General features: G+C 47.6%; 1 protein-coding gene across 6 annotated transcripts in view; it reads left to right on the forward strand.

Moving 5' to 3' along the window:
• dock8 (dedicator of cytokinesis 8) overlaps positions 1 to 12,592 on the forward strand; it is a 45,574-nt gene that overhangs the window by 27,057 nt on the left and 5,925 nt on the right. For 3 of the 6 annotated variants that reach the window (XM_076289270.1, XM_076289273.1, XM_076289275.1), the window contains 24 exons: positions 723 to 892; positions 1,293 to 1,379; positions 1,626 to 1,721; positions 1,927 to 2,073; positions 2,333 to 2,446; positions 2,833 to 2,988; positions 3,265 to 3,401; positions 3,613 to 3,776; positions 4,075 to 4,220; positions 4,450 to 4,635; positions 5,005 to 5,131; positions 5,863 to 5,950; positions 6,272 to 6,368; positions 6,615 to 6,749; positions 7,008 to 7,160; positions 8,555 to 8,713; positions 9,089 to 9,189; positions 9,549 to 9,741; positions 10,544 to 10,687; positions 10,784 to 10,915; positions 11,423 to 11,557; positions 11,649 to 11,738; positions 11,853 to 12,089; positions 12,398 to 12,541. In XM_076289270.1, coding sequence (XP_076145385.1) covers positions 723 to 892; positions 1,293 to 1,379; positions 1,626 to 1,721; positions 1,927 to 2,073; positions 2,333 to 2,446; positions 2,833 to 2,988; positions 3,265 to 3,401; positions 3,613 to 3,776; positions 4,075 to 4,220; positions 4,450 to 4,635; positions 5,005 to 5,131; positions 5,863 to 5,950; positions 6,272 to 6,368; positions 6,615 to 6,749; positions 7,008 to 7,160; positions 8,555 to 8,713; positions 9,089 to 9,189; positions 9,549 to 9,741; positions 10,544 to 10,687; positions 10,784 to 10,915; positions 11,423 to 11,557; positions 11,649 to 11,738; positions 11,853 to 12,089; positions 12,398 to 12,541 — 3,338 coding nt within the window. The remainder of the gene's footprint in view (positions 1 to 722; positions 893 to 1,292; positions 1,380 to 1,625; positions 1,722 to 1,926; positions 2,074 to 2,332; positions 2,447 to 2,832; positions 2,989 to 3,264; positions 3,402 to 3,612; positions 3,777 to 4,074; positions 4,221 to 4,449; positions 4,636 to 5,004; positions 5,132 to 5,862; positions 5,951 to 6,271; positions 6,369 to 6,614; positions 6,750 to 7,007; positions 7,161 to 8,554; positions 8,714 to 9,088; positions 9,190 to 9,548; positions 9,742 to 10,543; positions 10,688 to 10,783; positions 10,916 to 11,422; positions 11,558 to 11,648; positions 11,739 to 11,852; positions 12,090 to 12,397; positions 12,542 to 12,592) is intronic. The other 3 variants (XM_076289272.1, XM_076289271.1, XM_076289276.1) reach the window with 3 other exon arrangements.

Consider the following 12,592-nt stretch of genomic DNA (forward strand, 5'->3'; position numbering starts at 1 on the left):
GCGCATGTGTGGGGTGTGTCGTGTGCTTCCCAAAAATTGGGACCACGCGCCAATGACACACACGTGCAAATGTGCACAGAGAAGCACACCACTTGCTTTAGACCCCCATGTGGTACGGACGCTACAGCCAGTTGTGTGCTACAGCAGTCTGTGCTACAACTGTGTGGTTTGGCATTTGCTTGAGGATGGCATGGCCCTCTGGCATGACTCCATCAGGGCAGAGAGGTGAAAGCCTCTTTCTTTCTCTTGTGCATGTGTTTGAATTTCTCCTACAGTATTCCCTTGTTTTTGTTCAGTCAACATGTTATTGTTCAGCCTTACCATGGCCTTTCAGAGGAACCACCATTAAATACATCAGTTAAGAGCATCCATTGAGATTGGCTCTTGCTGACTGGCACTCTCTCTCTCTCCCTCCCTCACCCTCTCTTTCACCCTCCCTCTCTTTCTCTCTCTCTCTCTCTCTCTCTCCCTCTCCCTCTCCCTCTCCCCCTCTCTCTCTCCCTCCCTCTCCCTCTCTTTCACCCTCCCTCTCTTTCTCTCTTTCTCTCTCTCTCTCTCTCCCTCTCTCCCTCCCTCTCCCCCTTGCCCTCACCCTCTCTGCCTCTCTCTCTCTCTCTCCCTCTCTCCCTCATCCTCTCCCTCCCTCTCCCCCTTGCCCTCTATCCCTCTCTCCCTCTCTCTCCCTCTCCCTCCCTCTCTCTGCTGTGGCATGGCGTGGGCAGGTGGGCACCAGGTGCACCCAGAGGCGCGCTACAGCACGCTGGGCAGAGCGACGGCCAGCACGGTGGGCAGCATGTTGCTACAGTCCAGGATCCGCAGCAGCAGCAACCCGGACATCCCTGCGCCGCAGTCGGCCGAGGACGCCGAGGTCAAGAGCATCCTGTCCGGAAAGGTGCCCACACGTGCACACACACACACACACACACACACACACACACACACACACAACATCGGGACACACAGATACACACACACATAGACACACAGATACACACACACACACACAGCACACACACATACACACACAACACACACATCCAGACACGCATGCATGTGTGGAGTCTCATTCAGAGATATCTGCAAGCACTCATGCACATATTGTACAAATGCACATGCAAGCATGGACACACACACACACACACACACACACACACACACACACATACACTCGCACACACACACACACACACACACAGACATGTACAGTTCACACTTCAGTTTGATTGGCATCAGTATGAGCAACTGTATGATCAGTATTTAGTCACTAATAGCCACTGTATGTATTTTGTCAGCAGGGTGCCAACCATCCCAGTTGTCGCATGTCAACATATGTGGACACCAGTACTTCTTCAGCAGGGATGAAGCCCATTAATAAAAAGGTACCACACAACCCATGACCCACAACTGATGATGTTCTGGTTACATTAGTGTTACATTACATTACAAACATATCCTTTAACTATCACTATGATGTTTTGTCTTCAGATGTATTCATGCCGTGTTCTTTAATGTATTTGCTCAATTGGGGCCTTAATACTAGTGAATTTTAGGACATCAGGTGTTTGAATACTAAAACCATATGGATAGGTAGTTTTGCCAATCTCATTGTCCACATCATTTCATAGCAATTCCATGAAGAGCTCGCTCTACAAATGGTGGTCAGTACCGGAATCTGTCGTGAGAACGCCTACAAGTACGCCTGGTTCTTCTTTGAGCTCCTGGTAAGCTTGGCACTGTCTGTCTGTCTGCCTGTCTGTCTGTCTGTCTGTCTGTCTGTCTGTCTGTCTGTCTGTCTGTCTGTCTGTCTGTCTGTCTGTCTGTCTGTCTGTCTGTCTGTCTGTCTTTCTTTCTTTCTTTCTCTCTCTCTCTCAAGTTCTACTAACGTCCAGTCTGGTCCATCTCATGTACATTTATTTGTGCGTTCAGGTGAAGAGCATGGCTCAGCACGTCTCTCAGATGGACAGGAAGTCCATACCTCGCCAGAGCCGCTTCTCTGACCGGTTCAAGGACGACATCACCACCATCGTTAACGTGGTGACGGCCGAGATTGGCACGAGCCTGGTCAAGCAGAAGGTAGCTTAGCATAGCCTCAGGCCACTACCTCTTACACTGTACTGCCTTAATTATTTAAGGCTTAGCATGTATGAGAGCCGTGTCCCTCTGATATGAGCTGAATCTGGTTGTATCAAAGTTAGATTCATTCAAACCTACTTTGTTATAAGAGGATAGAAATATTCAAATGTAACTCTTTGTTGTGGATTAGTAGGTGCTGACGGGCCACATGTAGTGACGTGTCATCAATCATCTCTCTGCTCTGGTGTTGTGCTCTCAGGAAACGGAGCAAGCTGAGAAGGTGAACATCAGTCTGGCCTTCTTCCTGTACGACCTCATGTCGCTCATGGACCGGGGCTTTGTCTTCAGGCTTGTCAAGTCCTACTGCAACCAGGCAAGAGCCCCCAGACAACCCCCCCAACCCACCCCACCCAACCCCACCCCACCCCCGCTATTAGACACCACTGGGCCTGCTCACATTGAGTCTGTCCTGCGTTATAAGCATGGTCACTTCTCCAGACAACACATGACCTTACCTATTGCATACACAAGAGACTTACCAAAAACATTGGCTACACTACATATTATATGTATGTGTTATGATACGCTACATACTATATTAAGTTGTTATGAAGTGAACAGACATAATAGTAGTATAATGTAATGCTACAGTATAATCTTAGAGCTGTTTATGCACTTCTATGCAGATAGAAGTGTGTTGTGTGTGTGTGTGTGTGCTGCCACGACGTTAATCCTGTGTCACTTCCTTTCGTCCTTCAGATGAGCGCAAAGGCTGTGTCCATGACGACGGTGATCAGCACGAGGCTGGAGTTCCTGCGGATCCTGTGCAGCCACGAGCACTACCTCAACCTCAGCCTGTACTTCAGCAGCCCTGCGTCCGCCCCCGCCTCGCCCTGCCCGTCCATATCCTCACAGGTCTGACCACGGCCGCTATGCTAACGGGCAGTTATGTCCAGTCCAAACCCGTGCTACTGTGGCGTTAGTTAAATTTAGCTGCTTGTTACAGTAGGTCTACAGTTTTGCAAATCCTATGCTAAGGATGTCATAGTGTGATATTACAGTAGACTATGCTATGAAAAAAATATAGTCATTCCCACTCAACAGCAAAGGAATATTATTTATTCTCTCTCTCTCTCTCTCTCTCTCTCTCTCTCTCTCTCTCTCTCTCTCTCTCTCTGTTTCTTTCTGCAGACTTCAAGCTCGTGTAGTTTCCAGGAGCAGAAGATCATGGCCATGTTTGATCTCTCTCAAGAGTTCAAGCAGCAGCACTTCCTGACCGGCCTCCTGCTGACGGAGCTGGACGCTGCTCTGGAGATGGAGCAGGACGGGTAAAGTGACCGCGGAGTCTGATTGGAACACACTAAGGATCAGCACTTACTTTCCATTAAGCTCATAATCATAAGAGTCAGATAATATTGAGCTGAATAGAAATATATATCTACACGATACACACTGGCGTTTGACCAGGGGGCAGGTACACGGGTCATTGCTTTTCTCTTCTTGTGTGTCATTGGCCTCTGTGTGTGTTGTGTGCTGTAGAGGGAAGGTGCAGAGGAAAGCCATCAATGCCACGTACAGTCTGCTCTGCGCTCATGACCTGGACCATCGCTGCATGAGGCCGGAGGTGCGAGCCAAGATCGCTGCTCTCTACCTCCCCCTGGTGGGCGTCATCATCGAATCCATCAACTCCCTGGACTTCACAGGTTTGTTTGCCTTCCATTTTGGACACACACTCAGCCATATGCATTTTATTTCTCAAGGGCAAATAAATTATCTTGCATTAGAGTTTGTAGGCATAGTGATCATAATGTGAGATCTGTACAACACATCAATATATACCCATGCTGGTGTACTTGTGAAACTACAAAAAGTATGATTACCGTAACTGTATAAATCTCCTACTTGTTCAACCAAACTATGTTGATTAACTACATGTTTAAGCACAAGCTGGGTTTATGGGTTTATGTTTGATGGTCTGTCCACTCTGGCTTGATTCCGCAGTATCAGACACACGCGGCGGCAAAGCCAAGACCACTGAGGAGGATCCTGATAACGTCAACCCCATCAATCAGAACATTGCCATGGCGATCGCAGGAAACCCCTTTAACACCTTGGCACGAAATGCGCTGGCTTCCATGGCCTCCATGGTGAGTGTATAACCTCCCCCTCTCCTCTCTCTCTCTCTCACTGCATGAACAAAAGCCTGCTTAGCTTCTGAGAAAGTGTCTACACATGTGTGACCGATGGAGAGAGTCAAGGTGAAAGAACACAAAAGCCAAAATCACAAACGCGACTTCCTCCTTTGCTTTCCTGTTTTCTTTTGAAATGTCCGGCGGATGTGTCAAGCTCTCTTTTGTTTCCCTGTGACCCCCCCAGCAGTCAGCGAAGGCCACCAGTACCCTGACCGCCGAGACCAGCCGCAACCTGCTGGTGTGCTTCCTGTGGATCATGAAGAACGCCGAGACCAGCCTGATCCAGCGCTGGACGGCCGACATGCCCTTCGCCCAGCTCAGCCGCCTGCTGGAGCTGCTGACCATCTGCGTGTCCTGCTTCGAGTACCGGGTGGGTCTCACACACAGCTCATCGCACATGTCACACACATACATGTTAAATGATAACTAGATGAGAGGGTGTTAGCTTAGCTGTGTCACTCTCTCTCATGCTCATGTAGGGGTCTGCACAGTCACTTATCTCCCCCTGCTGTAGCACCTTCTCAATCTGAAACACACACACACACACACACACACACACACACACACACACACACACACACACACACACACATGAACACACACACACACACACACACACACACACACACACACACAGGCACACGTACATACACACACACACACACACACACACACACACACACACGGGTACTGTATGCATGTTTCTGTGTATTTGATGTATGGCGCATTGTGTGTGTAGGGCAAGCAGAGCTCAGACAAGGTGAGCACCCAGGCGCTGCAGAAGTCCCAGCAGGCCAAGGCCCGACTGGAGGAGGCTCTGCTGGGGGGCCAGGGAGCACGGGGGGAGATGATGAGGAGAGCAGGGGGTGAGCACACACACACACACACACACACACACACACACACACACACACAGGCACACGTACATACACACACACACACACAGGCACACAGGCACACGTACATACACACACACATACACACACACACACACAGGCACACGTACATACACACACACAGGCACATGTACATACACACACACACACACACACACACACACAGGCACACAGGCACACGTACACACACACACACACACACACACACACACAGGCACACGTACATACACACACACACACACACACACACACACAGGCACACAGGCACACGTACATACACACACACAGGCACATGTACATACACACACACACACACACACACACACACACACAGGCACACAGGCACACGTACATACACACACACAGGCACATGTACATACACACACACACACACACACACACACAGAGACACACACTCACACACACACAGGCACACAGACTAAGACGCACACACACACACACACACACACACATTCACATCACAGAGATCTGAATGACTTACTTTTTGCATTGCTACATATATATGCATTTAGTAATGTATCAAAACTATTGGATACATATTGTATAAGAATGTAGCAGTTGATATCTATGTTGAGAAAGACTTTTTAACTTTCCCAGCTGTACTGGATGTTTATGCATCATGTGGATAGAGCTTATTTGCATGTAGTTTTCATGTGTGAAATGTGCGTCTTGTTACCCAGGTAACGAACGGACAATGGGCTACCGAGAGAACCTGCGCTGGAGGAAAGACCTCACCCAGTGGCGGCAGACGAACGACCGGCACGACAAGTGAGTCCCTCCATGTTTTGGTCAACCATGGAAGGTTGTGTATTGACTGAGGTTTCCGACCTACATTACTGTTCCTGATTGTTTCCATAACGACCAGAATAGCGTTATTAACGCCACCATTTTAGTAGTCATAAAATATCAGCCTCCAATAGCGTAGCAGTATGTTGTGTATGGAAGATGCAGGCGCCTTTGGTTGGTAGAGCAACAGAATGATGTACGCACCTGTAAGAGAACCCATCAGGGCAGACCAATCAAATCAATAGAAGTATGTGAAGTCTGCCTAGCAACACTTTGAGCTGAATATACCCTGTTCCCCTCCAGGTCCAAAGCTGAGTTGGACCAAGAGGCCATCATCAGCGGGAACCTAGCCACCGAGGCCAACCTCATAGTGCTGGACCTGCTGGAGATCATCGTCCAGGTACCACGCCACGGTCTCACAATAAACTGCCCACGAGGCCATGAGCGTACAGGACTGCAGTGGTCCACGATTAGAGTAATTGGTGTGAACACATACAGTACTGTCCACATCCTGTTTGGTCAAGCTGTCCCACTTGTGACTCTGCGAAATATTATCACACATTTTTATATCATGGGAGTTAGAGAATGTTGATGTGACACCAGGGCCAATAGAGACCCCTGTGGCTAAATGACTTTGTAATAACAGGCGACGCCATTGGCTGAGTGCAAGGACAGTGTGGTGGGGGGAGTCCTGCGGGTCCTACTGCACAGCCTGACCTGCAACCAGAGCACCACCTTCCTCACACACTGCTTCAGCTCCCTCAGGGCGCTCATCATCAAGGTACAGTGTGTGTGTGTGTGAGTGTGAGTGTGAGTGTGTGAGTGTGAGTGTGTGTGAGGTCAGCTATACTTATTAACATCTTCATGAATGAAATGCAAGTAAGAGGAAAAACTATGAGCAAAGGACTCCAAATGACCTTCTTTCTAAAGTACCATTTAAATGAGAACATTGGTTCATCCAGGCATCAGGTTATGGATGAGTGCGTTTGTGATTTATACATGTGTGTGTGTGTGTGTGTGTGTGTGTGTGTGTGTGTAGTTTGGTGAACTGCTGTTTGAGGAGGAGGCGGAGCAGTGTGCGGACCTGTGTCAGAAGGTGCTCCAGCACTGCAGCAGTCGAGTGGACGGCAACCGCAGCCAAGCCTGCGCCACCCTGTACCTCATCATGAGATACAGCTACAGCTCCGCCAGTGTAAGCACACACACACACACACACACACACACACACACACCCTCTACCTCATCATGAGATACAGCTACAGCTCCGCCAGTGTAAGCACACACACACACACACACACACACACACACCCTCTACCTCATCATGAGATACAGCTACAGCTCCGCCAGTGTAAGAACACACACGCACACACACACACTCTACCTCATCGTGAGATACAACTCCGGCTCAGCGAGTGTGAGAACACACACACACACACTCTCACACACTCCAGTGTGTATGTATAAATGAGTATAAATAAGTATAGATAAAAGATGATAAAAGTAGCCTGAGATATTGTTGTTTTGGTTGTAACACACAGTAAAGATTTTAGTTGGTAGAGTGCAAAAACCGTGTGTTGCTGTGAAAGCAAGTGGGTGATATTTATGGGTTTCTGAGTGCCGACCACCTGTCAACAATGTGCTTACTGCCCTGGGCATCATCTGAGCCTTCCTGCCCGTCACTCTCTGGCTGACCGACTGGCTGGAGGAACGATGGAGATCGACAGGTGCCTAACTTCCACCTGAGTGACATGCTGAGTTGCACTCGCCCAGCACTTTTAGCATCTCCCAATGCTGCCTCTCTCTCTCTCTCTCTCTCTCTCTCTCTCTCTTTCCTCTTCTCTCTCTCTCTCTCTCTCTCTCACCCCTGTCGGACGAAACAGAGAGAGGGATGAAGTAAATAGAGGGATGAAGAGAGATAAGTGCAGAATCATTTTGCCTGGGAAAACGCTGATCCCTCACGGCCAGCATGGCGAGTGCTGACCTCAGTGCAAGGACGCAGACAGGCCGAAGTGGCCTTCCTATATGCTCGATTTACCATAATGACGCCATTAGGATGATCCATTGATGGCTGTGCTGACGTTAGCAGCGGAATGAGTCTGGGTTTCTCCCAGGAGAAGGGAAAAAATGACCCTCGTTTTCAAAACCTGGACCAGCCTGATATGTACATTGGCAAACCTATTCAAAACAACTCAGCCCAAACATTTTGAAATCTATAATAACCTGAAGCCAGTCATGTGCATTGGAACGTCCTAATGTCCTTTCATGGCTGAAAGATGTTTGCCACACTGTAGTTGGGATGCTCAAATGTACCTTGTTACAGTTTGCATGTACAGAGAGAGTTTAACATTGCAAGTTGGTTCATGTAGAGAGGAAAAGTAAAAAGCAGTTTAAGACAGAAATCCCCATTGGACACCAGAAGGGGAAAAAAGTGTGAATAACAAAGGGAAACCGTAAATAACTCATGTCTGTGTCAGATCCTGTGACTCATGGACCCTCTTGCCTCAGGTTTATAAACAACATCACTTATTGTGCCCCTAAGAGTGCATGGGAACGCCATGATCTCACCTGTGGGAACGATCTCTCCAGAACTTCTCCAGGGTGAAGATGCAGGTGACCATGTCGCTGGCCTCCCTGGTGGGGAAGTCGTCGGACGTGCAGGAGGAGTACCTGCGCCGGTCCTTCCGCACCATCCTGGCCTACGCCGAGGAGGACACCGAGATGCAGGCCACACAGCTGCCCGCTCAGGTGACATGAGATGTCTAGGATGGACCAAGGTTGTATGGCAACAGTGAAGTGGTCGACCGCTTTTAGAAATGTGTTATGAGATACTGTATGGTAGTCAGGCTCGAGATAGGAATTATATTATACAAGTTTGAGCATCAGAATGGTCCGGTTTGCTCAATGAAGAGTAAAATTATTTGTGTGTGTGTGTGTGTGTGTGTGTGTGTGTGTGTGTGTGTGTGTGTGTGTGTGTGTGTGTGTGTGTGTGTGTGTGTGTGTGTGTGTGTGTGTGTGTGTGTGTGTGTGTGTGTGTGTGTGTGTGTGTGTGTGTGTGAGAGAAAAGGTAGTGTACTGTGAGGGAGCATTAGCCTCTGGGGACTGAAGCCTTTTCCTCCTCAGGTGGATGAACTGCTGGAGAACCTCAATCGCATCCTGTCAGACACTGTGAAGATGAAAGAGTTCCAGGAGGACCCAGAGATGCTCATGGACCTGATGTACAGGTGAGGAGATGCCACATACACACACAGACACACACACACATACACGGACACGCGCACACACACACACACACACACACACGCACACATATTGTGTTTACTTAATAATTTCAATATTTATCCATTGTTTTGTGACCTGTTTATGGCCTGCATTTTAAGTAAAAGTAATGATTAAACATAACAGTTGGTACTATTTAAATGACCAAACCATCTTGCAGCTAGCAGTGTACATGTATTGATCGGAAAATGCTGGCCCATAATTCAGTTTTCTCAAGTATGTCAGATTTCGTACATATAACAGACCTATTGGACCCTCCTGTGGCTGATTGTTTGGGTTTCTTGGGCGTCCATCTTGACTGTAGAATTGCCAAGGGCTACCAGACGTCCCCCGACCTGCGGCTCACCTGGCTCCAGAACATGGCGGAGAAGCACAACGGCAGGAAGTGCTACACGGAGTCGGCCATGTGCCAGGTGCACGCCGCCGCCCTGGTGGCCGAATACCTGAGCATGCTGGAGGACCACAAGTACCTGCCCGTGGGCAGCGTCACCTTCCAGGTAAGCCCCTGTCCACTGCCCTCTCCGTCGGCATGGCGGCCGGTGTTCCTGTGATACTATACTACAACTTCAGTGGACACAAAAAGGGGAAACAGCCTGGTTCAGAGTAGGTATGTTGGAGCAGTGGCAACAACCCGGATTCGAGTCTGCGACAAGCATATAAACACTGTTGGCCGACAGTGTGAAAAGAACATTTGATTGATTTGGTGAATCTGAGATTCATACCTCAGCTATATTCATAGCCAACACCTGACAAACGTTGTTTCAACCGAAAGATCTATTGGTTCAGCGTTCCCAGACTGAGTCAGTTATGGTTCTGTGCTACGGTGCTGTGCACTGTTCCGTGTCCCTGAAATCTAAACAAAAATACCACAGTCTTGCTTGTCAAATATTTGCACACAGCAATTGCCTATTGATTTTCAATGTGCCTGAGTGAAGCAGCATCATTTGCGGCTGCACAGATCCAGTGAGTAGGAGGGAACAGAGACAGGAGTGAGAGGGTTTCGAGATTATCAGTGCACAAGAGCACTGAGAAGTGCAGCTGAGTGTTAGCTTTCCTGTGGTCTTGTTCCCACCCAGCCAAAAGATGGCGCTGTTGTGTTTAAGTCACTGATTCTTCGACCACTCATCTCAGCAATAACAATGAAGTAATACTAGAAGTTATATTATTGATGTTTCAGGTTCAGGTTTCATTGTAAAATAAATGTATATATTTATCTTATCAGGGCAATGATTGGTTCTGATTCACACTGGCTAATGTGAATTGATACAGATACTGAACATGGGCTGCTTGTCCCCACAGAACCTCTCTCCTAACGTGCTCGAGGAGTCGGCCGTGTCTGATGATGTGCTGTCCCCAGACGAGGATGGCGTTTGCTCTGGCCGCTACTTCACGGAGGTCGGCCTGGTGGATCTGCTGGAACAGGCCGCAGAGCTCTTCAGCAACGTGAGTCACACAGTGGCAAGGTGGTCAGAGAGACTCTGCTATGTCCTGGAATGAACATTTCTTTTTTATTTATTGTTTTCTCCCCTCATATGGCAGGGTGGGCTGTTTGAGGCTGTAAATGAAGTGTACAAGATCATGATTCCCATCCTGGAGTCTAACAGAGACTTCCGGAGACTGGCTTCTACTCATGACAAGCTTCAGAAAGCCTTCGAGAACATCATACAAAAGGCAAGCATACCAAAAACTGCATAAAGGGTATTATTTATAGTGAACTTCGATTTAATCTAGACTACCACCATATTGGAATTCAGTTTACTCCATTATTAGAAGTAATAATTACGAGATGAATTGATTATTCTATTCATTGTCAACTACTAAATCAATTGTCAACAATTTGTGTCATTTGTATGGAAAATACTTCAAAATTCTCTGATTGCAGCTTCTTAAATTGTAATATTTTAACTACATATCTTAGGTGTGTGGACGAAACAAGGCATTTGAGGACATAATCATGGGCTTTTGGAAATACAAATCAACATTTATAACATTTTATCGATCAAACGACTCAATTAATCAACAAAATAATCAACAGATTAATCGACAATGATCATTATCAGCCCTAATGGTGACATTATTTCAGTTCATCTTTTGATGATTGACATCTGCTATGACGTTGTTATGACAACACAAGTTTAGTACTCGTACTCATATCTGGATGGTGTTTTTTTCCAACAGGGACACAAGCGGATGTTTGGGACGTATTTCAGGGTTGGATTTTACGGCAGCAAGTTTGGAGACCTGGACGAACGCGAATTCATCTACAAGGAGCCAGGCATCACCCACCTCCCTGAGATCTCCCACAGACTAGAGGTGAGTGTCTTTGGGCTTAGTGTTTCCAGCTTACGCTTCTCACAGAATTAGAGGTTGCTTAACTTCTCCGTCTGCTTTTTTTCCTGTGCAGTCCTTTTACAGTCAGTGTATGGGAGATGGTGTGTTGGAAATGATCAAGGACTCCACACCTGTTGACAAGAACAAACTGGACCCAAACAAGGTGGGAAAAAAGTGTTGAACGTTTAATTAATTTCTACCTGGACTAGATGTAAATACCATTAACAAGTATGTTTGTGCTGGACGTTCTTTGTTAATGCTTATTGTGTTTACCCAGGCTTACATCCAGATCACTTTCGTGGAGCCGTACTTTGATGACTACGAGATGAAAGACCGGATGACCAACTTCGAGAAGAACTTCAACCTGCGGCGCTTCATGTACACGACGCCGTTCACCAAGAGCGGCCGTCCTCGGGGCGAACTAAATGAGCAGTACAAACGCAAGACCATCCTCACCACCATGCACTCCTTCCCCTACATCAAGACACGTATCCAAGTCATCCAGAAAGACGAGGTAACACCACCTGCCTGAGGCCCTGAATGGGGTCGGGGTAGATACAGTATATGTGAATATCACATACACACACACACACACATTCAGAGTGAGTTTCACATAGCTTTTCCAGTTAAAGTGTGATTGTAACTTTGCAATACAAATGACAACTTTTTAGAGGTAGTTGGAATGTATCCATTGATCAATGAGCCTATAGGTTAGATAGACTATAAAATGAATGTACACTTTCACTTTCTCTGCTGAACATTTCTTTAAATAAATCCATCTGCCCAAATGGCTAAGTCCTCCTGCCTTGTCCCTGTTTGTAGTTTGACCTGACCCCTATTGAGGTGGCCATAGAGGACATGCAGAAGAAGACCCGTGAGCTGGCCGTGGCCACCCACAGGGTGCAGCCTGACGCCAAGATGCTTCAGATGGTGCTACAGGGCTCTGTGGGTGCAACTGTGAACCAGGTAATACACCCCCCCCACCACCACCACCACTACCATTACAGTGTCCATGAC

The sequence above is a fragment of the Alosa pseudoharengus genome, unplaced genomic scaffold, assembly GCF_046254945.1.
Source record: "Alosa pseudoharengus isolate Yale_2024_CS ecotype anadromous, Long Island Sound unplaced genomic scaffold, YU_APseudo_1.1 YU_APseudo_1.1_scf_17, whole genome shotgun sequence".
NCBI lineage: Eukaryota > Metazoa > Chordata > Actinopteri > Clupeiformes > Clupeidae > Alosa > Alosa pseudoharengus.